The sequence below is a fragment of the Gopherus flavomarginatus genome, chromosome 1 (assembly GCF_025201925.1).
Source record: "Gopherus flavomarginatus isolate rGopFla2 chromosome 1, rGopFla2.mat.asm, whole genome shotgun sequence".
Classification (NCBI taxonomy): Eukaryota; Metazoa; Chordata; order Testudines; family Testudinidae; genus Gopherus; species Gopherus flavomarginatus.
The window spans coordinates 376139848-376167046 of record NC_066617.1 but is presented as its reverse complement, the minus strand read 5'-3'; the positions used below and the strand labels follow the sequence as shown (position 1 = coordinate 376167046).

The following is a 27199-nucleotide window of genomic DNA, read 5'->3' as shown; positions in this document are numbered from 1 at the left end:
TTACTAGGAGATTACAAAATCCTTGTGCCTTTGGTTAAAGTGTACATAGAAACTGAGGATTCGAAGGAGTATTATTAGCAGGGGTACTAGACAATAATCCAGTTGATATGCTAATCGGCAATGATTTCTTCTGTGTAGCTTGGGCTGTTAATGGTAATGTCCCAGGAACTGCTGAGGGAATGGGAGGAAATTTTCTTGATTCCTCCTCAGCAGTGAGAAACTGCATATTTCCAGGGCTGGGGTGGTTGAGACTGGCTCGTGCCCTGCAGCTGAACATGGTCTTTCCTCAGAAATGGAGGGGTGTATATTCCCTTTCAGTGAAAATGCTCTTTCAGCTGTTAGCTGCAAACCTGTCACAGATGAACCAGGGATAGATCCCACCGTACAGAGCATAGGGCGGTGTGTCCCAGAGCAGAGCAGAGCCAGTGGTGATGGAATCTTAGAAACCATTTTGGAGGTTTCATTAACTCTGCAGCTGGAGGCAACAGCAGCTCAGGAAGGGAGTGGGATGGAGCCCCAGCTGGTGAGACAACTGTCCAGGCTGTGAGTCCTTCATGGTTGGCCAGGGCATAGACCCCACTTTAGAGAGCATAGGGTATGTGTCTCAGAGGGGGGCCCAGAGAAGGAAATTGGGTAAGGATTTGTGGGAGAACAGGAATGTCTCCACACTGATCACATGGGGGATAATTACCAGGAGAGAATGGCAGATTCAGCACCCAGGCACTCAGCCTGTGAGTCAGGCTTTGAGAGGGAACCGTGTAACTGATTTCTTGGATGGGAGTAGTCACACAACTGACCTCTAGAGGATAAAAAGAGGGATGATGGAGAGTACCCCAATCCAGGTCCCGATTTCTCAGGACTTTGATCCTGACGTATCTGTGAAAATGATCTCTGTCTCGGTAGGACAGGATGTAGAGAGTGACAAATAGTTGTTTGTGAAAATACTAAAAGGTTTTGGACAGTTTGGACTAGTAAACAAGAAGCCCTTTGGGGATACAGCTTCTCAGCTAACACCTGTAAACAGGCTCAAAGCTTGTTATGAAAGGGAAACCATAATAAACCTGGTCTGCTGTGTGCAAGGGGAAGCTGAGGCACAGCATCTCATGGCATTGATGACTATCTGTACTGAGGTATCACCAGTTGGAAAAACACGGTTAGCAGTGCTGCACAGATACAAGGAGAGATTATCTATAATGACCTAGAGAAGGCATTTGCTGACTTCTGAGATCACTAGGCTGATCTACGCAATGTTAAAAGAGACACAGAACTTTGAAACAACACCTGTGGGTAACACTACAATGTTTGCAACACTTGGGAGTTGTATGGTCAAAACCTAAAGAGGGCCTTGTACAAACTGCCTCTGCATTAGTCAGTGACCAACACTCCTGCAGTAAACTAAGGTAGAGGGAAGTATAACGTTCTGTGCTCCAGAGCAACACCCTGGCAGCTCCATATTTACCAAGGTGATATGAGTATGATGTGTTTTATATAAAATATGGCATGTAAAGTATCAATGGAAAAGTTATGATTTGCTGAATATGGTTATGCTATTTGTGCATGTATCATTTTTGTGTCTAACATTATGAATATTGCCTCTGTACCAGTATTTCAAATGCGTTTGCTCCTGGTTAACACCCACAAGGTAGTTAACATCCAGCCCAGCCAGCACATTGTGGATGAACCACTCAAAGTAATGGCCAATTAGGAAACACAATAAGCCTTAGAAGAAGCATATCCTACCTGACGGACTTTCCTGTGAATATTCTAGCCAGGATATGGCTAATGGACCCTACTATGATTCACTGAAGCTTGAAAGAGAATGTGACCAGCTGATATGATACTGGCCTCCATCCTGTTCCTGTACTTTTCCACGAACTGTGTGGGAAGGACTTTTGTTTGGAAAAAGGATGTTAACTCCACATGGCAAAAGCTATAAAAGAGAGAAGAGACATTTTAATGTGGCCTCATTCCCCCCACAACTCAACATCTGGAAACACGTTCAGAACAAGGTGTCATAAACAGATAGTTCAGGGTTAATGCCTCTTTTACCTGTAAAGGGTTAAGAAGTTCACCTAGACTAGCTGACACTTGACCAGAGGAACCAACGGGGGAACAAGATGTTTCAAAAGGAAAGAGGGAAGTTTCCTTTGTTTAGTCAGTTTCAGTTTTCAGCTGGAGTGAAAAAGATCAAGGAACCAGCCTCTTATCAGAGTAGTAAGTTTTAGAAAGGAATAAATAAGTTTATGTTTATTTCTTTGTGCAATTAGAGGAAGAATCAAATTAGGTATTTGTGTATTTTCATTGGTGTAATTAAGTTTTTGCCCAGGGAAACATCCTCTGTGTTTGGAATCTGATGTCTGTGAGAGTAGCTAGTATGCTAATCTCTCCCAGAGGGTTTTCTTCTACCTTTCTTTTCTTTAATTAAAAGCCTTTTTTTAAAATAACCGGATTGATTTTTTCTTGTTTTTAGATCCAAGGGGGTTGGATCTGGATCCACCAGGAGTTGGTGGGAGAAAGGAAAGGGGATGGTTAATTTCTCCTTGTTTTAAGATCCAAGGGGTTTGGATCTGTGTTCACCAGGAAATTGGTGAAGTCTCTCAAGGCTACCCAGGGAAGGGAGTGCTTGGGGGTGGTGGCAGCCAGACCAGATCTAAGCTGTTAATTGAGCTTAGAGCTTCTCATGCAGGTCTCCCACATCTATACCCTAAAGTTCAGAGTGGGGAAGGAACCTTCACACAAGGACTGAACTGTGGATGTGATTCCAGGCTGAACGGGCTTGTGTCCTGTATATAGAAGACTGGTGGGCTATTTGTACCATCAGGGTCACACACTGCTTGGCTCAAATCCTATCTAGTGTATAGAAGTTAGACTGTGATTTTGTTTATTTTTAGGTAACCAACTTTGATCTGTACATTATAACTTTTAATCACTTAAAATCTATCTTTCTGTAGTTAATAAATCTGTTTTATTATTGGCAATATATAAGCATGGCAACACACAACACTAAGAGCTTTTCAAGTCTTTGACGAGGAAAGACACAATCAATTGTTTGTTGCCAGGGAAAAGTATTATATTACTGCTATAGCTATCAAGATGCTCATCAATGAATTGCCTGCTCGATCTGCTCACAAGTATGCGTGTCGTGCTTTTGACTTTAGAGTCACTCCAGAATAGACAGGAAGAGATAGCATGAGAACATCATTGTTGAATCGAAAGACTAAACACAAACACCTAATACATTGTGTTGTTTTAAATGCAAAAGGGAATTATGCTCAGCAAAAGGGAATTATGCTCCCCAGGGGCTGGCATATTATCCGCTCCCCATTGAGAGAGGGGTGGACTGGATGAAAAAATTACATTGGTCAGGCGTTTTACCAGGGCAAGACAGTATAGCTTTGGGGTCCTAGGCTGGGGAGCTGAGTGGAACTGGCTGGAGTTTCTCTATTGTTGGTTCATGAGTGGCTATTGAAAGCATTCATGTAACTGCAGCTGGGTGCATCCCTGGCTGTGTCTGGCTGTGTAAGTGCAAGTTGTGGAGAAGATTGAAGCTTGTCAAAGCCTCACAGTATGAGAGGGGCCCAGATTGGAATGCCAGAAGGGTCTGCATTACCCGAGGTTGAGGTTGAACCCTTGAGAAATCCATCACTCCAACCCAAGGAATAGGCCCTACTAAACTATGAGTCTACTTTCCTTTTATCATGCACTCAGTTACCGATGGAGAAGCCATGGCAATGATAGGGAAGTCAGGACTCCTGGATTCTATCTGTCATTCTCTGAATGATCTTGGCCAAGTCACATCTCCCTGTGCCTCAGTTTATTTACCTGTACAATGGGGATATGTTCATAGAGACTTTCTTTGCTAGGTCTTTTGAAGATCCTTCAATGGAAGGTGCTACGCAGTATGACAATAGTTGCTGATGAGAATGACTGATCACTGATTTCCTAGTGACAGCCCCATGTGTCTGATGAATGTGTTTGTGTCTCCACACAGGCATCTTTCTCTAGATATCTCTGTCTACTATCTACCCATCCACCCTGGGCATTTAGAGGGTATCAGACCCTATGGAGAGCTAGGCATTATCCCTAGTTTTCTTACTAATCAACTATAATTTTTAAATATCACAAATACACAGAACAGTCATTTCATTTCTGACTCAGCACAGGAAAATGGATGAATACTCCACTCATTTTGCCCTGGCCAGGAGAATTTGTTCTGTCTTACCTCAATTCTTAAAAACCCATATGCTTTGCACTGGAGAAATACCCCCAATTCGCCAGATAAGCAGGCAGAGAGTTCAGCTTTGGGAATCCAAGCGCCTTCCAGCCGGGGCAGTGCTGGAAAGTCTGACTCATCTTGGAACATTAGATTTCAATTTCACCTGGGAGGGACTGGGAGGAATTGAACTGAAAGGGGAAGAACAAACCAATGAAAATGCTAATCCAGTCTCTATCCTGCCTACATGGCAGTGTTCTACCACTGCAGCTCTGGGAGGAGGACAAGACCTCTGTCCCCAGGACAGGCCCCTGGCTGCCACCTATCCACAGGAACATTCTGTTGGTGTTGCTTTTACTCAATCTGTTCCCCCAAAGTGACCCCAGTGACTGTGATGTGTTGGCATGTTTCTGAGTGGGAGCGGAAGTAGAGTCCTCGAGTTCACACCTCACAGGAGCCGGGAGCTCACATATTCCAGCTAGTTCTGAAAACCTCAGAATCACCTTGAGAGGACGGCGAAGGCTCCCTTTTTCAGCCTTTCCTCTGCACTCCCCCCCAACAAACAGTCTCTGCCAGAATGGGAATCCATTTCCCTCTTGGTGTGACAGAAAGACTGATTATGGCAGGAAAGTCAGGACTCCTGGGTTCTATCTGTCATCCTGCCCTCTCCCCGGTCTCAGTTTACCTATCTGTATGATGGGGATATGTTCATAGTGACTTTCCTTTACTAGGTGTTTTGACCATACTTCAATGAAAGGTTCTGCACAATATGGTCATAGTTACTGATGAGATTTACTGCTCTCTGATCCCTAAGCGACAGACCTGTGTGCCTGCAACAACTGCTTGTGCCTCCACTTGGGCATCTTTCTCCAGATCTCCCTGTCTGCTATCTATCCAGCCACAGAATCATAGAATATCAGGGTGAGAAGGGACCTCAGGAGGTTCTAGTCCAACCCCCTGCTCAAAGCAGGACCAGTTCCAACTAAATCATCCCAGCCAGGGCTCTGTCAAGCCGGGCCTTAAAAACCTCTAAGGAAGGAGATTCCACGACCTCCCTAGGGAACTCATTCCAGTGCTTCACCACCCTCCTAGTGAAATAGTGTTTCCTAATATCCAACCTAGACCTCCGCCACTGCAACTTGAGACCATTGCTCTTTGTTCTGTCATCTGTCACCACTGAGAACAGTCTAGATTCATCCTCTTTGGAACCCCCTTTCAGGTAGTTGAAAGCAGCTATCAAATCCCCCCTCACTCTTCTCTTCTGCAGACTAACAATCCCAGTTCCCTCAGCCTCTCCTCATGTCATGTGCCCCAGCCCCTTATCTTTTCTGTTGCCCTCCACTGGACTTTTTCCAATTTTTCCACATCCTTCTTGTAGTGTGGGACCCAAAATTGGACACAGTGCTCCAGATGAGGCCTCACCAGTGTCAAATAGAGGGGAATGATCACATCCCTCAATCTGCTGGCAATGCCCCTACTCATACACCCCAAAATGCCTTTAGCCTTCTTGGCAACAAGGGCACACTGTAGACCCATCCTGGGCATTTACAGAGTATCAGACCCTATGGAGACTTAGGTATTAACCTTAGTTTTCTTAGTAATCAAATATATATATTTTTTAATGTACACAAATACACAGAGCAGCCAATTCCTCTCTGACTCAGCAGAGAGGCCAAGAGTTCTCATCTCCCTTTGGGAAGGTCCATTAATTACTGTTTACTCCTAATACTGGATAAAAAATGCAGAAGCGCAGACATGGAAAGATACATTAGCTAAAGTGTCTCTAGTCTCCAGCCTGTTTACATCCAGATGCCACTTCTCTAGAGGCTGAGTGAACCACCCTGGGGTTTCACAGAGCTTTATTATAACTGGAGCACACACCTGTGTCGGCTCTCAGGGTGGGATGCTGCTGCATTTGCTGGGGTGAGAGAGGTGTGGGACACGGCTTCCTGAGGGGGATTCCAAGGGACGACACTTCCTTCTCAGGATTCACAGGTACCCATCTCCCGCTGAGGAGATCATCTGCTGGACAAAACCAATGCAACTTGGGTGTGGTGGGATAGAGAATAAGTCTGAGGTCCTTTCCTCTTTGCACAGCCATTAAATGTGCAAGGGCCTTTGCCACAGGTGATGTTTGCTTCAGTAGCATAGGCAAAAATGTCACTCTTTGCTGTGCCCCCCCGCCCGCCCTCATAGGCTAATGGCCACAAATCCCAAGATGACTGCATTTCAGTGGCACAGTGGATCCTTCAGGACGAAAGGTATCAGTAGATGGGTAATAGAAGGCTAAATTCTGAGGCTATGGCCTGTAATTTGCTCAGATTTCACTTAGGCAAAACTCCCTTTGGAGAGTAACTGAGTAAAGAGCTCAGGAGCCAGCTGTGTGTTAATGCACAAAGACCGTCACCTCCTCCTCTTGCATTTCAGGGCTCTAGCTGGTAAGGGGGTGCAGGGGGGATGGCTGTTCCCTGACTTTTATCTGTTGGAAAGCATGGAGGTGCTTGGGCTCCCCACTCCTCTAAGAATTTTTCAACATGGGTAAGACATATTTTCTCCTAGCTTCATTTGAGAAGTTGGCTGAACTTTTTATACTTTAAAAAAACAATTGAGCTGGAAGCAGACACCCAGTATGAGAAATTTCAGTCCAAACACTCAAAGTTTGGCAAACATATAAACTGAAAATGAGGTCTCCTAATTTAATGTTTCAGATAGTCTCAATCCATTTGTGAATAATATTCATCTAAGCTCTTTGCTTCAACAATGTATGTGGCAAGGAGTCCCACTGGCAAATAATGTAAACAATTTTATTTTCTCAGTGTTATATGTTCAGACTTTCAATGTAATTGAATGTTCCCTGGTTCATGTGTTCTGAGATGAAGTAAATTTAAATGCCTGATCTTCTTGCCTTAAAGATAAATTCATAAGCTTTAAGGCCAGAAGGGACAATCAGGGCCGGCGCATCCATTTAGGTGACCTAGGCGGTCGCCGAGGGTGTCAGAATTTGAGAGGGTGGCAGACTTGTCTGGTGGACCTTCTACAGGTGTGCCTGTGGATGGTCCGCTGGTCCCGCGGCTCCGGTGGATCATCCAGAGGCACACCTGCGACAGGTCCACCGGAGCCGCGGGACCAGCGGACCCTCCGCAGGAACGCCTGCGGGAGGTCCACCGGAGCCGCTGGACCAGAGAGCCGGCCCTGCGCCTAGGGCGCCAAAAACCCTGGTCCAGCTCCTGGGGACAATTAGATCTTCCAATCTGACTTCCTGGATAACACAGGCCATTACATTTCATCCAGTTACCCCTGTATTGAGCTCCATAACTTGTGTTTTACTAAGACCCGGTCTACACTAAGATTTTACATCATAGAATCATAGACTCAAAGGGTCAAGGACCACAAGGGTTATCTAGTCTAACCCCCTCCCAAGAAGCAGGATTTGTTGTGTCTAAACTTTCCCATGCAGAGGATGATACCATCTCCTTTGGAAAACCTCCAGCAGAGCAGCTTCCACAGCCTCCCAGAGTGTCTCTTCCATTGTCTTCCTGTTCTTACAGTTAGGAAGCTTTTCCTGAAATTTCATCTAAATCTGCTATGCTGAAGTTTGAACCCATTGCCTCCTGTCCTGCCCTCCTTGGCAAGGGGGAACAACTTTTCTTCATGGGTTTTTTTTTATGGCAGCCTTTCCATTATCTAAATACCAATGTCATGTCACCCCTCAGTCTGCTCTTTTCCAAAGTAAACATGGTCTGTTCCTTCAGCCTTAGCTCGTATGGCTTGTATTCCACCCTTGGATCACAGTTGTCTCTCACCTCTGAATGCTTTCCAGTTCCTCTGCCTCCTTCCTTTACATTGGTGACCCAAACAGTATTCTAGCTGAGTCCTAACCAGCATCAAACGGAGCAGTACTATCACCTCTCATGACCTGTATGCTATGCCTGTGTTAATGCAACCCAAAATTGCATTTGCTTTTTTTGCAATAGAAAAACCATCCACACCTCTGAGAGAATGTAGTTATACCAACCTTATCCCAGTGTAGATAGCATGAGGCTGACAGAAGAATTCTTCCATCGACCTCGCTATCACCTCTTGGGGAGGTGGATTAAGTATGCTGACAGAGGAACCACTGCCGTCAGTCAAAGTAGCGTCTACACTTCAGCGCTAAGGTGGTGCCACTGCGGCATTTTTAGTATTGACAAGCCCTCAAGGCTATCTTCCAGAGAAGCATCCGGTCTAGATCTGGAGAAGTGCAGAATTGGAGAATCCACCACTTCCCTTAATTGTTTGTTCCAACAGTTAATCACCCTCAGTCCTAAGCATTTGGCTCTTATTTCCAACTGAAATTTGTCTGGCTTCAGCTTCCAGCCATTGGGCCTTGCTCTGCCTTTCTCCGCTAGATTAAATAGCCTGGTATTACCCACAGTTTTCTTCCTATGAAAGTCTCCGCTTGATCATCTTTTTGATAAGATAAATAGATGAAGCTCTTTAAGTCTCTCTCTCTGTCTGACATTTTCTCCAGTCTCGAATCATTTTTGTGGTTCTTTTCTGCAGCATCTCCAATTTTTCAACCTCCTTTTTTAAATGTGGGCCCAGGACTGGATGCAATTGATTTCTCCAATGCCATGTTCAAAAGTAAAATTCTCCCCCTGCTCCAACTCCCCACTCCTCTGTTTATGAATCTATGGAACACATCAGCCATTTTGGCCAGAGCATCACACTGGAAGCTCACAATGTGTTGGTTTTCCACTATTACCACAAAATCCTTTTCCGGGTCCCTGCATTCCATAATACAGTGCCCTAGTCTGTGGAGTGGGCCTGCATTCCCTGTTCTGAGATGATCACTTTGCATTTAACAGTATTAAAACATTTTGTTTGCATGGAACCAGCTCACCATATGCTCCAGATCAAGCATATGCCTGTCCTGGCCTAATAATTTTAACCATTCTGCCAACCTTTGGGTTTTCTGCTAATTTTATCTGCAATAATTTTCTATTAGTTTCCAAATAAATGATGAAAATATTGAATAGCAACTGGTCTAGAACTGATCTATCCAGAAGATAAGAACATAAGAACTGCCATACGGTGTCATACCAAAGGTCCATGTACCCCAGTCTCCTGTCTTTCCACAGTGGCCAATGCCAGGTGTCCCAGAAGGAATGAGCAGAACAGGGAATCATCAAGTGATCCATCCCCTGTGGCCCATCCCCAGCATCTGCAAACAGAGGATAGGGACACCATCCCTGCCCATCTAGGCTCATGGCCATTGATGGACCTATCCTCCATCAGCTTATCTACTTCTTTTTTGAACCCTGTTATAGTCTTCTCCTTCACAGCATCTTCTGGTAAGAAGGTCCCAAGGCTGACTGTTCATTGTGTGAAAAAAAAATCTTCCTTTTATTTGTTTTAAACCTGTTGCCTATTACTTTAATTTGGTTACCCCTTGTTCTTGTGTTATCAGAAGGAGTAAATAACACTTCCTGATTTACTTTCTCCATAGCAGTCATGATTTTATAGACCTCAATCATATCTCACCTTTAGTTGTCTGTTTTCTAAGCTGAAAAATCCCACTCTTATTAATCTCTCCTCACATGGTAGCCTTTTCATAACCCTAATCACTTTTGGTGCCCTTTTCTGAACCTTTTCCAATTCCAATATATCTTTTTTCAATATGAGGTGACAACGTCTTTCTGAAAATCTAAGTACACTATATCCACTGGATTCTCCTTGTCTCCATGTTTGTTGACGAAGCATGATTTCCCTTTACAAAAATCGTGTTGACTCTTCCCCAACAAATGATGTTGATCTATGTCTGAAAATTTTCTTCTTTACTAAAGTTTCAAACAGTTTTCCTGGTACTGAAGTCAGGCTTACCGACCTGTAATTGCCATGGTCACTTCTGGAGCCCTTTGTAAAAATTAGCGTCACATTAGTTAGAGACCAGTCATTTGATACAGAAGCTGATCTACAGACTACACTTAGTAGTTCTGCAATTTCACATTTGAGTTCCTTCAGAATTCTTGGATGAATACCCTCTGGTACTGGTGATTTATTACTGTTTAATGTATCAATTTGTTCCCAAACCTCTTCTAATGACACCTCAGTCTGTGACAGTTCCTTAGATTTGTAACGTAAAAAGAATGGCTCAGGTTTGAGAATCTCCCTCATATCCTCAACCATAAAGATTGAAATAAAAATTAATTTAGTTTCTCCACAATGACCTTATTGTCCTTGAATGCTCGTTTACCATCTCAATCGTCCACTGTTTATTTAACAGGCTTCTTGTTTCTGATGTATGTAAAGATATCATTGCTATTACTTTTTGAGTCCTTGGCTAGTTGGTCTTCAAATTCTTTTTTGGCCTTCCTAATTATATTTTTACATTTCATTTTCAGGATTCATGCTCCTTTCTATTTTCTTCACTAGGATTAAACTTTCACTTTGTAAAGGATGCCTTTTTGTCTCTCACTGCTTCTTTTACATTGTTTTTAGCCAAAGTGGCATATTTTTTGGTTCTCTTACTATGATTTCTAATTTGGGGTATACATTTAAACTGAACCTCTCATTGTTTCTATAAAAAAATTCCATGTTGCTGGCAGGGATTTCAGTTTTGGCACTGTACTTTTTATTTCTGTGGAACTAACTTGCTCATTTTTTTGTAGTACTCCTTTCTGAAATTAAATGCTACAGTATTCAGCTGCTATGGTGTTTTCCCTGCCACAGGGATGTTAAATTTAATAATATTATTGTCATTATTACAAAGTGGTCCAGCTATATTCACCTCATGTGTCACATCCTGTGCTCCACTTAGGACTAAATAAAGAATTGCATCCTCCTGTGGGTTCCAGGACTACATGCTCCAAGAAGCAGTCATTTATGGTTCAAGAAATACCCCATTATTATTGAATTTTTTATCTTATAGCCTCTCTAATCTCCCTGAGCATTTCACAGTCACTATCACCATCCTGGTCAGATGGTCGGTACCATGTCCTTATTTATATATTCTTATTATTAAAGTATGGAATTACTATCCCTAGAGAAAAATACAACGAGCAGTACTTGTTGCACCTTATAGATTAACAAATTAATTTTGGCATAAGCGTTCCTTGGATAAAACCCACTTCATCAGATGCATGGAGTGGAAAATACGGCGGGAAGATATATATAGCAGTACATGAAAATATGCTATATATATCTTCCTACTGTATTTTCCACTCCATGCATCTGATGAAGTGGGTTTTAGCCCATGAAAGCTTATGCCCAAATAAATCTGTTAATCTATAAGGTGCCACATGGACTCCTCATTGTTTTTGCTGACACAGACTAACACGGCTGCCACTCTGACACCTATCCCTAGAGATTGTATAGTACAGTTTGGTTCATGGAAGGTTTTTACTTCATTTGCTTCTACGCTTTCTTTCACATCTAGCACCACTCCCCCACCAGCATGACCTGTTCTATCCTTCTGATAGATTTTGTGCCCTGGTATTATTGTGTCCCATTTACTATCCTCATTCCACCAGATTTCTGTGACGCCTTTTATAGCAATATCCTCATTTAATACAAGATGCTGTAGTTTACTCATCTTATTATTTAGACTTCTAAAATTGATACATAAGCACTTTATAAAAGTATCACTTTTTAACTGTTTGCCATTACATGAAGTAATTCAATGGTCCTGTTTTTCATTTGACTGTTTCTCATCAGATCCCATCTGTATTTTATCATTTTCCATCCTCTCCTACCTACTATGACATAAAGAATCTCCATTAATAGATCCTCCCCTAAGAGATGTCTCTGTCAGAACCAGGTGTTCCTGCGCACCTGTCGGCTTTCCCCCAGCCCTTATTTTTAAAACTGCTCTAAATTGGCAGTTAACACTCAAGAAAGAGAACTTGGATTCATTGTCGATAGTTCTCTGAAAACATCCACTCAATGTGCAGCAGCAGTGAAAAAACTGAGCAGAATGTTGGGCATCATTAAAGAAACTGAGGAACCACCTGATCAGCAACCTATACAGCAAACAGGAAAACATCAAAAAAGAGCTCTCTAACCTGGAGACTCTCATTAATAACCAAACTTCCATACAAACGGACTTCACTAAAATAAGACAGGAGATCTACATTACTCACTTCACCTCTCTACAAAGGAAAAAGGACTGTAAGCTGTCTAAACTCCTACCTGCCACATGGGGCCACAACCGTGGTACCCCTAACCCACCCAGCAATATCGTCAATCTATCCAACTACACACTCAGCCCAGAAGAAAAGTCTGTCCTATCTCGGGGACTCTCTTTCTGCCCTGCCACCCCCACCAACATGATACAGTTCTGTGGCTATCTGGAAGCCTACTTTCGCCATCTCCGACTCAAAGAATACTTTCAGGACAACACTGAACAGCGCACTGATACACAGGTACCCTCCTACCAACAGCATAAGAAGAAGAACTCCACATGGACTCCTCCTGAGGGTCGAAATGACAGTCTGGACCTACATATTGAATGCTTCCGCCGACGTGCACAGGCAGAAATTGTGGAAAAACAATATCACTTGCCTCATAACCTAAGTCGTGCAGAACGCAATGCCATCCACAGCCTCAGAAACCACCCTGACATTATCATCAAAGAGGTTGATAAAGGAGGTGCTGTTGTCATCATGAACAGGTCTGACTACCAAAAGGAGGCCGCCAGACAACTCCTCAATATCAGATTCTACAGGCCATTTCCCTCAGATCCCACTGAGGAATCCACTAAGAAACTGCACCATCTACTCAGGACACTCCCTACACTAACACCGGAACAAATCAACATACCCTTAGAGCCCCGACCAGGGTTATTCTATCTACTACCCAAGATCCACAAACCTGGAAATCCTGGACGCTCCATCATCTCGGGCATTGGCAGTCTCACTGAAGGACTGTCCGGATATGTGGACTCTCTACTCAGACCCTATGCCACCAGCACTCCCAGCTATCTCTGTGACACCACTGATTTCCTGAGGAAACTACAATGCATGGGTGACCTTTCAGAAAAAACTATCCTAGCCACCATGGATGTAGAGGCTCTCTACACAAACATCCCACACACAGATGGAATACAAGCTGTCAGGAACAGTATCCCTGATGATGCCAAAGCACAACTGGCTGCTGAGCTCTGTGCCTTTATCCTCACACAACTATTTCAATTTTGATAGCAATATATATCTCCAGATCAGTGGCACCGCTATGGGCACCCTCATGGCCCCACAATATGCCAATATTTTGATGGTTGACCTGGAACAACGGTTCCTCAGCTCTTGTCCACTCACGCCCCTTCTCTACCTATGCTACATTGATGACATCTTCATCATCTGGACCCATGGGAAGGAGACTCTGGAAAAATTCCATCACGATTTCAACAGCTTTCACCCCACCATCAACCTCAGCCTGGACCAATATACATGGGAGGTCCACTTTCTTGACACCACGGTGCAAAGTATATGGTGGTGTTAATGTGATTGTCACATTAATACCATCCTATACTGAAAACCTACTGATGGCTATGCCTACCTTCATGCCTCCAGCTTCCATCCCGGGCACATCACACGATCCATTGTCTAGAGCCAAGCACTGAGGTACAACCGCATCTGCTCTAACCCCTCAGACAGAGACCAACACCTACAAAATCTCCACCAAGCATTCTCAAAAATACAATACCCACAAGAGGAAATAAGGAAACAGATCAACAGATCCAGATGTGTACCCAGAAGCCTCCTACTGCAAGACAAACCCAAGAAAGAAACGAACAGGACATACAGTCCACAGCTAAAACCCCTACAATGCATTATCAGGGATCTACAACCCATCCTAGACAATGATCTCTCACTTTCACAGGCCTTGAGTGGCAGGCCAGTCCTCGCTCACAGACAACCTGCCAACCTGAAACATATTCTCACCAGTAACTGCACACCGCACCATAGTAACTCTAGCTCAGGAACCAGTCCATGCAACAAACCTCGATGCCAACTCTGCCCACATATCTACACCAGCGACACCATCACAGGACCTAACCAGATCAGCCACACCATCACCAGTTCATTCACCTGCACGTCCACCAATGTAATATACGCCATCATGTGCCAGCAATGCCCCTCTGCTGTGTACATCGGCCAAGCTCGACAGTCTCTACGGAAAAGGATCAATGGACACAAATCAGATATTAGGAATGGTAATATACAAAAACCTGTAGGAGGAAACTTCAACCTCCCTGGCCACACGATAGCAGACCTTAAGGTGGCCATCCTGCAGCAAAAAAACTTCAGGACCAGACTTCAAAGAGAAACTGCTGAGCTTCAGTTCATCTGCAAATTTGACACCATCAGCTCAGGATTAAACAGAGACTGTGAATGGCTTGCCAACTACAAAACCAGTTTCTCCTCCCCTGGTTTTCACACCTCAACTGCTAGAACAGGGCCTTATCCTCCCTGATTGAACTAACCTCGTTATCTCTAGCTTGCTTGCTTATATATACCTGCCCCTGGAAATTTCCACTACATGCATCTAACGAAGTGGGTATTCACCCACGAAAGCTCATGCTCCAAAATGTCTGTTAGTCTATAAGGTGCCACAGGATTCTTTGCTGCTTTTACAGATCCAGACTAACACGGCTACCCCTCTGATACTTAAAATAGGGATAGATAATGAGGCAGAAAATATCATATTCCCTCTATATAAATCAATAGTACGCCCACATCTTGAATACTGCATGCAGATATGGCCGCACCAGCTAAAAAAAGATATACTGGAATTGGAAAAGATTCAGAAAAGGGCAACAAAATGATTAGGGGTATGGAACAGCTTCCATATGAGGAAAGATTAATAAGGCTGGGACTTTTCAGCATTAAAAAAAGATGACTAAGGAGGGATACGATTGAGGTCTATAAAATCATAAATCATCTGGAGAAAGTAAAGAGAGAAGTGTTATTTATTCCTTCTCATATCACAAGAACTATGGGTCACCAAATGAAATTAATAGGCAGTGGGTTTAAAACAAACAAGAGGAAGTATTTTTTCACACAACAGTCAGTCAGTCTGTGGAACTCTTTGCCAGAGGATGTTGAGAAGACCAAGACTATAACAGAGTTCAGAAAAGAACTACAAAAGTTCAAGGAGGATAGGTCCATCAATGGCTATTAGCCAGGACGGGCAGGATGGTGTCTCTAGCCTCTGTTTGCCAGAAGCTGGGAATGAGTGACAGGGGATGGATCACATGCTGATTACCTGTTCTGTTCATTCCCTCTGGGTCACCTCATATTGTCACTATCAGAAGATAGCATAGTGGGCTAGATGGACCCTTGATCTGACCCAATATGGATGTTCTTATATTCTTATTTTCTTATGTTCTCTAAGATCTTTTTAATTTTAAGCGCCAGCAATTTTGGTTCCATTTCGGTTTAAGTGGAGCCCATCCTTCCTGTACAGGATCCCCCTTTCCCAAAAGTTTCCTCACTTCCTAATAAATCTAAACCCCTCCTCCCTACACCATCATTTCATTCACACATGGAGATCCTGAAATTCTGCCTGTCTAATGAGCCCCATGCATGGAACTGGAAGCTTTTCAGAGAATGCTACCATGGAGGTCTTGGATTTCAATCTCTTACATAACAGACTGAATTTGGCATCAGGACCTCTCTCCTTTCCTTTCCCATGTTGTTGGTACCTACATGTACCACGATCACCTCCACAGCACTACACATAAGTCCATCTAGATGTCTAGTGAGATCCACAACTTTCTGGAGACTGTTTAGTTTAGAGAAGAGACAAATATATGATAGAGGAAAACAAAATGAAGAATATAACAGATTACATTCAAATGAACAGAGAACAGCTCCCAACCAGTAATATCTACGGACACTTAGCGCTTCAAAAGGGCTAATTCCATAATGCTGAGGCAAATTATCAGCAAAACTGATTGAGAGAAAAAATTTCAACAGAAAAATGGGAATGAAAATTTGGAGTTGTTTAAGAAGAATTTATTAGGTAGCTAAAAAGCCACTATTTTACAGCCAAGCAAGTGGACAACTTTGGCTAAAAACATGGTTCAGTGGCAAAGTGAAGGTAGCCATGGGGGTGGTGGGGAATAAAAGCAATATATTGCAAATGAGAGAAGAGGGGTGTCATAAACAGATAGCTAAGTGTTAACGTCTCTTTCACCTGGAAAGAAGTGATCTGAAACACCTGACCAGAGGACCAATCAGGAAACGGGACTTTTTCGGATCTGGGTAGAGGGAAGTTTGTGTGTGAGTCCTTTGTTCTTGGTCTTCTGCCTGTCTCTCTCTCGGCTATGGGAGGATTTCTGTCTCTTGATTTCTAATCTTCTGTTTCCGAGTTGTAAGTACAAAAGATCAGATAGTGATTTATATGTTTTTTTGTATTTTACATGTGTGTAGTTGCTGGAGTGCTTTGAATTGTATTCTTTTTGAACAAGGCTGTTCATTCATATTTCTTTTAAGTAATTGACCCTGTATTTGTCACCTTAATACAGAGAGACCATTTTTAAGTATTTTTCTTTCTTCTTATAAAGCTTTCTTTTTAAGACCTGTTGGAGTTTTTCTTTAGTGAGGAACTCCAGGGAATTGAGTCTGTGCTCACCAGGGAATTGGTGGGAGGAAGAAGTCAGGGGGAAAGCTGTGTGTGTTAGATTTACTAGCCTGACTTTGCATTCCCTCTGTGTGAGGTGGGAAGAGAGATTAGCTCTCGGTTTGGGGGGACCAGAGTGCCCCAAAACACTCTAATTTTTTGGGTGGTGACAGTTTTACCAGGTCCAAGCTGGTAACTAAGCTTGGAGGTTTTCATGCTAACCCCCATATTTTGGACGCTAAGGTCCAAATCTGGGATTAGGTTTATGACATGAGTGGCAGCGTTGTGGGAAAGATGGAATCCAGAAGCCAGCAGGAATATTATATTTTTCTTTTCTCTGCTAGGGGCTTTTAAGCAGAGAGGAACGGTTTGGTTTTAAAAAGGACCAGAGATAATTTTTTTTTCTCTGCTCTCTCTGGCAGTTGTGGCTTGCATATTAAGCAAGGAACCATTAAGCTGTGACAAACAGGTCTTTTGTCAGACAGTAGCACTCCCATTAGGAGGCAAATACCAGCACTATACACATGCAAATAAAGTGGTTTTTCTGGTTTACTTTACATTGAAAAGATTAGCTAGAGGAAGAAATGGAAAAAGGCACTGTTGCTAGGCAGACCCCAGGAGACAACAGAGCCTGCAGTTCAGATAATAAACACCAGAGGGCACCCCAAGACAAGAAAACAGGAACCATGACTTCCAAGGAAAAAGGGGAGGCCGAAGAACAAATCAAAGAAGCTGAACACAGGCGACAACTGGAAAAAAGACAAAAAGAGGTGGAGCTGAAAGAAAAAGAAGAAAGCATCAAACTAGCAGCCTACAAAAGAGAACAAGCAGCCGAAGAGGCAGCCCACAAAAGAAAACTAGAAGAAGAAGAGGTGGCCCACAGAAGGAAACAAGAAGAAGAAGAGGTGGCCCACAGAAGGAAACAAGAAGATGAAGACATGGCCCACTGCCGAGAAATGGAAAATCAACAAAAAGAAAGTGAAGAGAAGGAAAATCAGAGAAAACGTGAACTGGACTTAGCGCAAGCTGGGCTGCATGCGCCAGCCAATCCTTACAACCCTTCGCCAATTATGGTTCCACATCACAGGATATTTCCCACCTACAAGGCAGGTGATGACACCGAGGCCTTCTTGGAAAATTTTGAAAGAGCCTGTCTTGGGTACCGCATCTCTGAAGACCAGTACATGGTAGAATTGAGGCCACAGCTTAGTGGACCTTTAGCAGAGGTGGCAGCTGAAATGCCTAAGGAGAACATGAACGACTATAAACTTTTTCAAACCAAGGCCAGATACAGAATGGGGATAACCCCGGATCATGCCGTCGGCGTTTCAGAACCCAAAAATGGAAACCAGATGTATCATTTCCCAAACACGCCTACTACGTTGGGAAAAATTATGAGGCCTGGATATCAGGACACAATGTTAAAACCTTGGAAGAACTGCACCTCCTCATACAAATGGAGCAGTTCTTGGATGGTGTTCCTGAGGACATAACACAGTACATACAAGATGGAAAACCCAAAAATCTCGCTGAGGCGGGGGAGATTGGAGCCAGATGGATGGAAGTGGCAGAAAGCAAGAAAGCTACTGTCAAGGGGAACGAATACCCCAGAGGGCACACCGACCATAAACCCTACAACCGAGGGCAGCCAAAAACCCCACCTACAATCCAAGTAAAGCCACAGACACACTATTCTTCCACCTCACCAGTCTCCAGTAACTCACCTCGACCCAGTGACCCATCAGATGGAAGATGCTTTAAGTGTAATGAACTGGGACATATCAAGGCCAACTGTCCAAAGAACGCCATCCGAGTGCAGTTCATTACACCACCATCACACCAAAGATCCCCAGGCCCAGATGCCTCTCAAATACCCTTGGAGCGAAGGGAAACTTTGAGAGTGGGTGGAAAGAAGGTTACTGCGTGGAGAGACACGGAGGCACAAGTGTCAGCTATCCACCAATCCTTCGTAGACCCCTAGTTCATCAATCCAAAGGCCAAAGTGACAATTCATGTCAGAAGCTGTAGACTTGCCTACAGCTGAACTGCCTGTCCAGTACAAAGGCTGGTCAGGAATGTGGACTTTTGCAGTCTATGACAATTATCCTATCCCCATGCTACTGGAGGAAGACTTGGCCAACCAGGTGAAGTGGGCCAAGCGAGTGGGAATGGTTACACGTAGCCAAACCAGGCAAGCTTCCAGACCCATTCCTGTTCCTGAGCCGTCCACAGATGCCCCGTCTGTGTTACCAGAGACCCAGACAGAGGTAGTGGACCCAGATTCCATGCCAACCTCTGAAACAGCCACAGCGCCTCCAGTCCCAGGCCCGGAACTGGAACAGCAACCAGCACCAGCAATTGCAACCACATCTTCAAACTCAACGCCAGTGGGCGCCAGCGAGCCAGAACTGGCAGAAGCAACAGTCAGCCAAACCTAAAAGGCTCAGCCAGAGCCTGAAATACCCTCAGGTGCACCACCGGAGAGCGGTTCACCAGCAACGGAAACAACCCCATCACCTACATCGCTTCCAGAGGGACCAAACCCAAGTCCACAGTCTGAGAAAGAACTGGTGACTCCAGCCTCAAGGGAACAGTTCCAGACTGAGCAGGAAGCAGATGACAGCCTTCAGAAAGCGTGGGCGGCAGCACGGAGTACGCCACCGCCTCTCAGTTCTTCTAATCGATCCCGGTTTGTTATAGACCAAGGACTTTTATACAAGGAGATTCTTTCTGGTGGACACCGGGAAGAATGGCAGCCGCAAAAACAGTTGGTGGTTCCAACTAAGTACCGGGGGAAGCTCTTAAGCTTAGCCCATGATCATCCCAGTGGCCATGCTGGGGTGAACAGAACCAAGGACCGGTTGGGGAAGTCCTTCCACTGGGAGGGGATGGGCAAGGATGTTGCCAAGTATGTCCGGTCTTGTGACAAAGAGTGGCAAAGCCTCAAGACCAGGTCAAGGCCCCTCTCCAGCCACTCCCCATAACTGAGGTCCCATTTCAGCAAGTAGCTGTGGATATTCTGGGTCCTTTCCCAAAAAAGATGCCCAGAGGAAAGCAGTACGTACTGACTTTCATGGACTTTGCTACCCGATGGCCGGAAGCAGTAACTCTAGGCAACACCAAGGCTAACACTGTGTGCCTGGCCCTAACAGACATTTTTGCCAGGGTAGGTTGGCCCTCCGACATCCTTACAGATTCAGGATCTATTTTCCTGGAAGGGACCATGCAAAAACTGTGGGACACACATGGGGTGAACCACTTGGTTGCCACCCCGTACCACCATCAAACCAATGGCCTGGTGGAAAGGTTTAATGGAACTTTGGGGGCCATGATACGTAAATTCGTCAATGAATACTCCAATAATTGGGACCTAATGTTGCAGCAGTTGCTGTTTGCCTACAGGGCTGTACCACATCCCAGTTTAGGGTTTTCACCGTTTGAACTTGTGTATGGTCACGAGGTTAAGGGGCCATTACAGTTGGTGAAGCAGCAATGGGAGGGGTTTACGCCTTCTCCAGGAACTAACATTCTGGACTTTGTAAGCAACCTACAAAGCACCCTCCGACACTCTTTAGCCCTTGCTAGAGAGAACCTAAAGGATGCTCAGGAAGAGCAAAAGGCCTGGTATGACAGACATGCCAGAGAACGTTCCTTCAAGGTAGGAGACCAGGTTATGGTCTTGAAGGCGCAACAGGCCCATAAGATGGAAGCATCATGGGAAGGGCCGTTCACAGTCCAAGAGCACCTGGGAACTGTGAACTACCTCATAGCATTTCCCAATTCCTCACTAAAGCCCAGAGTGTACCATGTTAACTCTCAAGCCTTTCTATTCCAGAGACTTACAGGTTTGTCAGTTTACAGTCCAGGGAGATGATGCTGAGTGGCCTGACGGTGTCTACTATGACGGGAAAAAAGACGGTGGCGTGGAAGAGGTGAACCTCTCAACCACCCTGGAACGTCTGCAGTGGCGACAAATCAAGGAGCTGTGCACTAGCTTCGCCCCATTTTTCTCAGCCACCCCAGGACGGACTGAACGGGCATACCACTCCATTGACACAGGTAATGCTCACCCCTTTAGAACCCCACCCTACTGGGTGTCTCCTCATGCCCAAGTTGCTATAGAACGGGAGATCCAGAACATGCTACAGATGGGTATAATCCACTCATCTACCAGTGCATGGGCATCTCCAGTGGTTCTGGTACCCAAACCAGATGGGGAAATACGCTTTTGTGTGGACTACCGTAAGCTAAATGCGGTAACTCGTCCGGACAACTATCCAATGCCATGCACCGATGAGCTATTGGAGAAGTTGGGACGTGCCCAGTTCATCTCTACAATAGATTTAACCAAGGGGTACTGGCAAGTACCGCTAGATGAACTTGCCAAGGAAAGGTCCGCATTCGTCACCCATGCGGGGGTGTATGAATTTAATGTCCTTCCTTTCGGCCTTCGAAATGCACCCGCCACCTTCCAGAGGCTGGTAGATGGTCTACTAGCAGGACTGGGAGAATATGCAGTTGCCTACCTCGATGATGTGGCCATTTTTTCAGACTCCTGGCCTGAACACCTACTGCACCTGGAAAAGCTCTTTGAGCGCATCAGGCAGGCCGGACTAACTGTTAAGGCCAAAAAGTGTCAAATAGGCCAAAACAGAGTGACTTACCTGGGGCACCAGGTGGGTCGAGGAACCATAAACCCCCTACAGGCCAAGGTGGATGCTATCCAAAAGTGGCCTGTCCCAAGGTCAAAGAAACAGGTCCAATCCTTCTTAGGCTTGACCGGGTACTACAGGCGATTTGTACCACACTACAGGCAAATCGCTGTCCCACTGACCGACCTGACCAAAAAGACCCAGCCAAATGCAGTTAAGTGGACTGATGAGTGTCAAAAGGCCTTTACCCAACTTAAGGCAACGCTCATGTCTGACCCTGTGCTCAGGGCCCCGGACTAGTAACCACGGATGCATCTGAGTGTGGGATAGGAGCAGTTCTCATGCAGAAAGCAACAGATCACAACTTCCATCCTGTCGTGTTTCTCAGCAAGAAACTGTCTGAGAAGGAAAGTCACTGGTCAGTCAGCGAAAAGGAATGCTACGCCATTGTGTACGCCCTGGAAAAGCTACGACCATATGTTTGGGGACAGCGGTTCCAGCTACAAACTGACCATGCTGCACTAAAGTGGCTTCATACTGCCAAGGGGAACAACAAGAAACTTCTTCGTTGGAGTTTAGCTCTCCAAGATTTTGATTTTGAAATTCAGCACATCTCAGGAGCTTCTAACAAAGTAGCTGATGCACTCTCCCGTGAGAGTTTCCCAGAATCCAGTAGTTAAAAAGTGTTCTTAGAATGTAGAAGTCTGTTAGTTATATACTTAGTGGTATATGTAAAGGTGCATATGTTGTATTAATCTGTTTAGTTTAAAGTTCTAGGAAGAAATCGCCGCCAGTGAGCTTCCCTACTGTCTGCAATTTGGGGGGTGTGTCATAAACAGATAGCTAAGGGTTAACGTCTCTTTCACCTGGAAAGAAGTGATCTGAAACACCTGACCAGAGGACCAATCAGGAAAAGGGACTTTTTCGGATCTGGGTGGAGGGAAGTTTGTGTGTGAGTCCTTTGTTCTTGGTCTTCTGCCTGTCTCTCTCTCGGCTATGGGAGGATTTCTGTCTCTTGATTTCTAATCTTCTGTTTCCGAGTTGTAAGTACAAAAGCAGAGAGACCATTTTTAAGTATTTTTCTTTCTTCTTATAAAGCTTTCTTTTAAGACCTGTTGGAGTTTTTCTTTAGTGGGGAACTCCAGGGAATTGAGTCTGTGCTCACCAGGGAATTGGTGGGAGGAAGAAGTCAGGGGGAAAGCTGTGTGTGTTAGATTTACTAGCCTGACTTTGCATTCCCTCTGGGTGAGTGGGGGAAGAGAGATTAGCTCTCGGTACTTCTGTTTTCCAAGGCTGGAAATGGGGAGGGTGGAATCCCTCTTTTTAGATTCACGGAACTTGCTTCTGTGCATCTGTCCAGGAACACCTGGAGGGGGGAAGGGAAAAGGTTTATTTCCCTTTGTTGTGAGACTCAAGGGATTTGGGTCTTGGGGTCCCCGGGGAAGGTTTGGGGGGACCAGAGTGCCCCAAAACACTCTAATTTTTTGGGTGGTGGCAGCTTTACCAGGTCCAAGCTGGTAACTAAGCTTAGAGGTTTTCATGCTAACCCCCATATTTTGGACGCTAAGGTCCAAATCTGGGACTAGGGGGTGGGAGGGAATAAAAGCAATATATTGCAAATGAGAGAAGAGGGGGGAAATAGCAAGCAATACAAATTGGAAGTTATGAAAATTGACGTTAAAGACCACAGGGTAAAATCTGTGCTTGGCAGGGCTAAGGATGACAAAAAGGTGGTTATTTAATAAATTTATAAGAAAAGAAATCCTAGAAAAGGTTTAGGCCAATTCCTAGTTGGAGAAAAGAAACGTGTTAATGCTGAAATTGCAAGCCCATTAGCATGAAATTGCAAGCCCATTAGCAAGAATTTTTAATCAATCAGTAAACTCAGGGGTTGTACCGTACGACTGGAGAATTGCTAACGTAGTTCCTATTTTTAAGAAAGGGAAAAAATGTGATCCAAGTAACTATAGGCCTGTTAGTTTGACATCTGTAGTATGTAATGTTTTGGAAAAAAATTTGAAGGAGAAAATAAAGGACATTGAGGTCAAAGGTAACTGGGACAAAATACAACATGGTTTTACAAAAGGTAGACCATGCCAAAGCAACCTGATCTCCTTCTTTGAGAAGGTAACAGATTTTTTAGATAAAGGAAATGAAGTAGATCTAATTTACCTCGATTTCAGTAAGGCATTTGACACGGTTCCACATGGGAAATTATTAGTTACATTGGAAAAGATGGAGATCAATATGAAAACTGAAAGGTGGATAAGGCCCTGGTTAAAGGGGAGACTACAATGGGTCGTACTGAAGGGTGAACTGTCAGGCTGGAGAGAGGTTACTAGTGGAGTTCCTCAGGGATCAGTTTTGGGACCAATCTTATTTAATCTTTTTATTACTGACCTTGGCACAAAAAGTGGGAATGTGCTAATAAAGTTTGCGGATGATACAAAGCTGAGAGGTATTGCTAACACAGAGAAGGACCGGGATATCATACAGGAAGATCTGGATGACCTTATAAACTGGAGTAATAGTAATAGGATGAAATTTAATATAGAAAAGTGCAAGGTCATGCATTTAGAGATTAATAACAAGAATTTTAGTTTTAAATTGGGGACACATCAGCTGGAAGTAACAGAGAAGGAGAAGGACCTCGGAGTATTGGTTGATCACAGGATGACAATGAGCTGCCAATATATGACTGTTAAAAAAGTGAATGCGGTTTTAGGATACATCAGGCGAGGTATTTCCAGCAAAGATAAGGAGGTGTTAGTATCGTTATATAAGGCACTGCTGAGACCCCACCTGGAATACTGTGTGCAGTTCTGGTCTCCCATGTTTAAGAAGGATGAATTCACACTGGAACAGGTACAGAGAAGGGCTACTAGGATAATCCAAGGAATGGAAAACCTATCTTATGAAAGGAGACTCAAAGAGCTTGGCTTGTTTAGCCTAACCAAAAGAAGGCTAAGGGGGGATATGATTGCTCTTTATTAATATATCATAGGGATAAATATTAGGGAGGGAGAGGAATTATTTAAGCGTAGTACCAATGTGGACACAAGAACAAATGGATATAAACTGGACACTAGGAAGTTTAGACTTGAAATTAGACGAAGGTTTCTAACTATTAGAGGAGAGAAATTCTAGAACAGCCTTCCAAGGGGAGTAGTGGGGGCAAAAGACATCTGGTTTTAAGACTAAGCTTGATAAGTTTATGGAGGGGATAGTATGATGGGATAGCCTAATTTTGGCAATTAATTTGGCAATTCATCTTTGATTATCAGCAGGTAAGTATGCCCAGTGGTCTGTGATGGGATGTTAGATAGGGTGGGATCTGAGTTACTACAGAGAATTCTTTCCTGGCTGGTGAGTCTTGCCCACATGCTCAGGGTTTAACTGATCACCATATTTGAGGTTAGGAAGGAATTTTCCTCCAGGGCAGATTGGCAGAGGCCCTGGAGGTTTTTTGCCTTCCTCTGCAGCATGGGGCACGGGTCACTTGCTGGAGGATTTTCTGCAGCTTGAGGTCTTCAAACCACAATTTGAGGACTTCAATAACTGGGACATAGGTTAAGAGTTTTTTACAGGAGTGGGTGGGTGAGATTCTGTGGCCTGCATTGTGAAGGAGGTCAGACTAGATGATCATAATGGTCCCTTCTGACCTTAAAGTCTATGAGTCTATGGTGCCTATTAAGGTTTTCCACACTATGAAGTGAAGAAATTATTAAGGCACAGTGCATCATAAAACATGGAATTGGCATTAGTAGGGTCAGTTGTTCATAATTCATTTCTCTGAATAATGAAAATATCATTTTTTGAAATGGTGAAGGGCAACCAATTTGCTTCACCCATGAGAACAGCCTCCAGTAGTGCATGTAGTGTCTCATATTAACTTTGTCTCTCCATCCAGATATTTGTATTCTGACCATCAACCTAGGCCCTGGGCATGTACAGGAAGTCAGGGGAACATACAGTGCATAAAGGAGACACCGTTCTGCCTCAGAGTTGGACACCTTCTCCCCTACTCCATGTCAGTTTCCAACACAACTGCCTTCACCGATCCCTCCACCTTCATCCTGCTGGGCATTCCTGGCCTGGAAGCAGCTCATATCTGGATCTTCATCCTCTTCTGCACCATGTACGTCATAGCCATCTTTGGGAATTTCACCATCCTGTTCATTGTGAAGACAGAGCCGAGCCTAAATGGCCCTATGTACTATTTCCTCTGCATGCTGACTGTCACTGATCTGGTCCTGTCCACGTCCATCCTGCCCAAAACGCTGAGCATCTTCTGGTTCAATTCCAGGGAGATAGATTTCAGTGCCTGCCTCACCCAAATGTACTTCATTCACTGCTTCTCAGTGGTGGAGTCTGGGATCTTCATGGCCATGGCTTTTGATCGCTATGTGGCCATCTGCCACCCCCTGAGATATTCCATCATTCTGACAAACGCTGTTGTGGACAAGATTGGTCTGGCTGTGGTGCTGCGGGATGGCATTCTCGTAATGCCACATCCCTTCCTGGCGAGGAGGTGGCCATATTGCAGAACCAACATCATCCTGCATTCATACTGCGAGCAGATGGCCGTGGTGAAGTTGGCCTGTGCAGACACCCTCAACAGTAGTTACTATGGCCTCTTTGTGATATTCTCTGTGATTGGTCTGGATGTGTTTTTTATCACTGTTTCCTACATCCAGATCCTCAGGGCCATCTTCAGCCTCCCCACAAAGGACGCCCGGCTAAAGACTTTTACTACCTGTGGGTCCCACCTCTGTATCATATTAGCCTTTTACATTCCAGGTCTCTTCTCCTTCCTCATGTACAGATTTGGTCACAATGTACCCCGGCATTTCCACGTTCTCATGGCCAATGTTTACCTCCTGGTGCCCCCCATGCTGAATCCCATCGTGTACGGGGTGAGGACCAAACAGATACGGGACAGGCTGCTCCGGTTCTTTGCTCATAAAGGGACTTAAAGTTTTCTTCTGGTGCTCTGGCTCTCAGATCGAGCTCCATGCAGAGCTGGCTGGTGACATGGTGCTGGGCCCTTTCCCCCGAATCACTGATTGGACTCTCAAGGAGATATTAAACCCTTTCCTGACCTACTGTCATGTGTCAGCCTGACGAACTGGGGACTCTGTCTGTGTACAACTCATTAACTCATAAGCAGCAAAGAATCCTGTGGCACCTTATAGACTAACAGACGTTTTGGAGCATGAGCTTTCGTGGGTGAATACCCACTTCCTCAGATGCATGTAATGGAAATATCCAGGGGCAGGTATATATATGTGTGCTAGCAAGCAAGCTAGAGATAACGAGGTCAGTTCAATCAGGGAGTTCAATCAACTGACCTCGTTATCTCTAGCTTGCTTGCTAGCACACATATATATACCTGCCCCTGGATATTTCCATTACATGCATCTGAGGAAGTGGGTATTCACCCACGAAAGCTCATGCTCCAAAACGTCTGTTAGTCTATAAGGTGCCACAGGATTCTTTGCTGCTTTTACAGATCCAGACTAACACGGCTACCCTCTGATACTTAACTCATAAGGTTGCCATCTTTCTAATTGCTGGTCAATGGACTTCTCAGGCCCCACCTCTGCCCTGCCTCTTCCCTCAAGGCCCTGCCCTCTTCTCCTTCTATTCCCCCAAGGCCCCAACTCTGTTGCTTGCTACTCTCCTCCCTCCATCAGTCTGTGGGTCATCTCCACCTTCCTCCCCCACACCT

At 44.6% G+C, this 27199-nt stretch overlaps 1 protein-coding gene across 1 annotated transcript; it reads left to right on the top strand.

Moving 5' to 3' along the window:
* Positions 1-6087: 6087 nt before the first annotated feature.
* On the top strand, positions 6088-26444 carry LOC127035649 (olfactory receptor 52R1-like). Its single transcript, XM_050925828.1, has 2 exons — positions 6088-6173; positions 25373-26444. The coding sequence occupies exon 2, from the start codon at positions 25497-25499 to the stop codon at positions 26442-26444; it is 948 nt and encodes a 315-aa protein (XP_050781785.1). The 5' UTR covers positions 6088-6173; positions 25373-25496.
* Positions 26445-27199: the final 755 nt, after the last annotated feature.